The 4,806-nt window shown below is 37.7% G+C and overlaps 1 protein-coding gene across 4 annotated transcripts in view; it reads right to left on the reverse strand.

The window, feature by feature from the left end:
* The window catches only part of hltf.L (helicase-like transcription factor L homeolog), a 30,222-nt gene extending 25,438 nt beyond the window's left edge, over window positions 1-4,784 (reverse strand). For 2 of the 4 annotated variants that reach the window (XM_018262146.2, XM_018262149.2), the window contains exons 1-4: window positions 4,578-4,784; window positions 2,547-2,757; window positions 942-1,108; window positions 100-233 (exon numbers count right to left, since the gene is read on the reverse strand). In XM_018262146.2, coding sequence (XP_018117635.1) covers window positions 100-233; window positions 942-1,108; window positions 2,547-2,757; window positions 4,578-4,636 — 571 coding nt within the window. In that variant the 5' untranslated portion in view covers window positions 4,637-4,784. 4 annotated transcript variants of the gene reach the window in all.
* Window positions 4,785-4,806: the final 22 nt, after the last annotated feature.

A 4,806-nucleotide genomic window follows, 5' to 3' on the forward strand; every position in this document is an offset into this window, starting at 1 on the left:
TGTATTTACAGTCAGAAATGTGAAATGGGGGCATCAGTTGATTTAACATACCAATAAAAATCTTGACCAGTTACTTCCTCAGCATTTACCAATACTCACTGTTTGGAATGGGGCCCAGTCTGAAGCCATGTTTTATCAGATGATCTAAAACAGCCTGTTTATTTTCTGCTCTTCCCCAAAAGCTCAAATTTACTGGCATGGTAAAGACATTTTGAGCACCGTAGGGTACCACCCTAAAACAACCAAGGAAAAAAAATTAAACATTCTATTGAAAACTGTTTTAAGCCCATGGCACATATCCAGCATACTGTATGTTTTCAGTACATTGCCAAAGCACCTGAAGTTTCCCTGATGCTTTTCAGGTGCCTTAAACCCAATATAAACAGAAAGCTGTATATTCATTTTACCAAGACATAAGAGTGTTTAATATTGCAGACTCTAAAAACAATATGATAATGGAAAATAGGGTTGAACTGAATTCAGAATTTGATTTGGATTTCCGAGTTTTCCAGAGCTTCTTCAGTCTGAAATTTCAGCAGCTATCTGGTTGGTAGGGTCAAGTTTACTTTAGCAACCGGGCAGTGACTTGAATGACAGACTGGAATATAAATCATAGGTGGCCTAAATAGAAAGATTAGAATTAAAAATTAGCAATAACAACAGTTCTTTGGTTGCCAGGGTCTGTGACCCCTATTTGAGCTCTGGAAAGAGGCAGAAGAGGAAGGAAGATAATTCAGATACTATAAAAAATTAAAGCCAATTGAAAAGTTGCTAAGAATAGACCATGATATAACAGTTAAGCCCTTTAAAGTGTGACTTTAAATGTGACTTTAAACTCTGGATTGTTTTCAAATTTCAATATACAAATTAAGGTTCGGATTCAATTCACAAATTCAATAGGTTCCATAGCATTTTGTCACTTTTCCGATTTAGACACTTACCCTTCAATTTTTGCCATTTTCTGGTCCATAATATGAGCCAAAGCCGCAGCCAGTTCTTTCTTGATGTGGCCAACTTGCTCTCCATTTACATTATTAATTTTAACTGCATTTCTGTCGTATTGATTGTTGGGCTCCCTTTGAAGAGCAACCATTTCATTATTATTAACCTAAAATGATAATGTGTTAGTATAACCAATCCGGGGGGGGGGGGGGGGTGCAGTCAAAAATGCAAATCAGTATTATGCCCTAAGACATTGTTTTCCAACTTTTGGGTGTAAGAAGTGCCTGAAACCATGTCTACCACCTCACTGACTTCATTGGAACAGCCTAACTTAGCTAGTACAAGCCTAGAAATGCTCTAATGCACATTGTAAGCAGATGAACCAGCTGTACATTTGGAGGGGTCGGGGAATATAGATGTACTATTATTCATAACTTAGGTTCAATTTCAATCAATTTCTTAATTTACAATCAGGTTTTACAACTATCTGCCGACCCAAAATTCTTCCCCATAGTCAGCTGTCAAAGGAGGATTCAGGAGCTTCTCCAACAGCTTAAACACACAACAGCAGCAGAAAAAAAATATATATAATTATAATCAATTATGTATCTCTGAGGATGGGGAAAACATGGGCCTACACAAAAGATGTACTGCATCCACATATTTATTTATGGTAGTTTAGATACTGTTTTCTACATAAGCCAAAATCAATGAAAACAATTATTTTTCACAGTTTATTAAGTCCCTGGTTGGACTAATGCACTTGCACTTTAAGTATTTAAATTAATTTATTATTTTTTAACACCTATGCACTTTAAGTAGTGGATTAATTGTAAAGGAATGAAATAATGGCAGAAATGTTTTGATTTAGTCTGTCCTTCATAACAAGTTAATGAATTAGCACGGAAGTAGTGCCTTAACTTAACAATTATAATCTGGTAACTCATTAATTTTAATTAATTGAGCTAGTCACTATTTATATTTTTAAAGAGCATGTATCGTCAATTAATTAAAAGTATCTAGCAAGTGGATGAATTTTGAAATCGATTTTTAGAAGTGAACCATCGAATTATTAGTCAGAAGAGGGTTTTTTTCTTTTCTTTTTTCTTTATTTATAAATTGCACTGATTGAATCAGACCTCTCTATCGACTGAAGCGATAAATTAGTATTAAGAGTATCTTTTCCTTCGTCCAAAATGAATTACATCATGTCAAAAAGGGCAGTATATTTTGCTTTAATACATTTAAAGGCACTGTCATCAGTGATAAATTGTGCTCCCCCACAATAAAAGTGCCTGAAAATTACTCTTTATTATGGCCAATGGTAATTGCTGTGGATAAAACTTTCCAATTGCATAATTGCGTACACATGCCTTTGTAAATTTTCGTGCAATTCAAATGTTTTACGCAGAAAAATTCCAGCTTTCTGTAATTAATAGGTATATGGGCCACTTTGTAGTCGATGATTGCCATTGCAACACAGAGCACCATGTGTCATCAACAATATATATATATATATATATATATATATATATATATATATATATATATATATATACACACACACACACACTTTTACATAAATGACATAATAGAACACTTACTACTCCACTGTAATAGCGCAAGCCAACAACATTTCCCCTCAGCATTCCAAACAAGACTGCAGAATCGAAATCGTCCTCTGCTGATGAAGAGGTATCGTCAGCTGATATGTCATCTTGCTCCAGATGGAAAAAAACATTAGGAGAAGAAAACTGCGAGTGGTTTGTTGTTCTTCCATACTGTGCCAACTGCAAAAAATTCCAGCTAGAGCTTCTGTAGGAAAAATGAATTGCTATATGAATAGTAATAATATACAATGTAACAAACTAACGATTAATTTACCTAATATGCAGGAACAAAAAAGCATACATGATATATATTTTTGTAAGAGTTTATTTTTCTTTATTTAAGGCAAAGATACACTAGGCAATTAATCGTCCACATTAAATCTTTGCTATGGCAGTAGAATAATCTCTTGCAAATGCTTTCCCACCATGGAAAATGTGAATTGCTGCTGGGAAAACATGTGCAGTGCTCTGTTTTTCTGAAGTGGACCAAAATATCCATTACAAATAGGGTTGCCACCTGGCCGGTATTTTACCGACCTGGTCGGTAAAAATTATGGTTGATCCTAATGTAATTAATAGGGAAAAAAGATAAATATATAAAGGAAAGACGGTATTTTTTTCCAGAAAAGGTGGCAATCCGAATTACAAATCAGCACTGCTAGAGGAAGTACACTGAAGGACAAAAAGCTCTAAACTGCCTCATGTCTGAAAGTAAAAATATCAATGACTTCTGCCTGTCATGTAGCCCTATAAGTTTAATAGGACTTGCACTATTTCCTGAACAGACAAGCAAGCAAGAGGTTTTAATCAGTAGTGCCAGGCAGCCACACCAAATCTTTGCTTACTAGATAGCGCCGTTTATACCAGCTGAGCATAAGCATATTGAACTCTAAACTATTGCTGGGTCAGGGGAAACCATGGAAAAGACTAGAAATAAAACAAAATTGGTATTTTTTTTTTTTTTTATACATTTATAGTATGTATCCTTTTATCCAACCCAAACAAATAATTTACTGGCAACAAACATTGTTTTATATGCTGAAAGTTGCATTCTATGGTTCGGGATTTGACCAATGTTCTGTTATCTACTATGTAAATATTTCATCCTATAGCACAATTGCAGCTGTCCCATGACTTCACAGCTGCTTCTGAAGACTGTATTAGTAAAGTCATTTTGTTTTATGGGTTTTAAAAGCAAATCAAATTACTAGTCCACTGAGAAGCCTTTGTATAGGGAGCCTTAGCTCAGAGCCTGACAACGTCTGCAGCAGGGGATACGGCAGTAGTTGTTTACACAGAGGCTTCTCAGGGGGCTGACAATTTGTTTTGACACTGCTCTTAAGGGCAGAGACACATGCTCAGATTCGAGTAGATTATTTGCCCGGGGACAACTCTCTTCTTCAGGGCAACTAATCTCCCCGAACGGACTTCCCGCCGGCTACAATGTAAATCGCCGGCGGGATGGCACTTGAACCGCTTCATTTTCCGAAGTCGCCTGACATTTCCTCATGAGGCAACTTTGGGAAAAAGAAGCACTCGGAGTGCCATCCTGCCGGCAATTTACATTCTAGCCGGCGGGAAGTCAGTTTGGGAAGATTAGTCACCCCAAGAAGAGGAGATTTGTCGCCGGGTGACTAATCTCCCTGAATCTGAGTGTGTGTCTCTGCCCTAAAACCCAGAAAGAAGAATGCAACTTTACTTTAACTTTTGGGAATTGTCCTGTTTCGACCTTGTTATGTCTGTGAAGAATTGTTATTTTGAAACCCCTCCAGCAATGGCTGCTACAGGCTTCAATGTAATAAAAGACAGTGAGAATCATTTATAAAAACTGGGCAAATTTGCACCTGGGCAGTAACCCATAGCAACCAACCAGTGATGAGTTGTTGTTTTTTTAAGCCAGTTGCACATTAATCAGTGAAAGCAAACATCTGATTGGTTGCTATGTGTTATTATCTAGGTGCACATTTGCCCAGTGACTCATACCTCCCAAGTGTCCAGCATTAGGCGGGACAGTCCCGATTTTACCTGCCTGTCCCTCTGTTCCAGACAGCAGGTGAAGATTTCCCGCTGTTCGGATCTTCCATGCTTCTTCCGGGTTTTCTCGGAAGTTTCCGGAGCGGCGGAGGCGGGAGCAGTTGTCTCCTTCGGCTCTTTCCGGCTTGCTTGCTTCTTCCGCTCACGCTGTAGATTCATTCTCTCCTTCCGGTGGGTGGTGCTTAGCCAGTGACGTCAGTCTTCTCTCTGCATCAGGATT

This window comes from Xenopus laevis, chromosome 5L (assembly GCF_017654675.1).
Source record: "Xenopus laevis strain J_2021 chromosome 5L, Xenopus_laevis_v10.1, whole genome shotgun sequence".
In the NCBI taxonomy this organism is placed as follows: Eukaryota; Metazoa; Chordata; class Amphibia; order Anura; family Pipidae; genus Xenopus; species Xenopus laevis.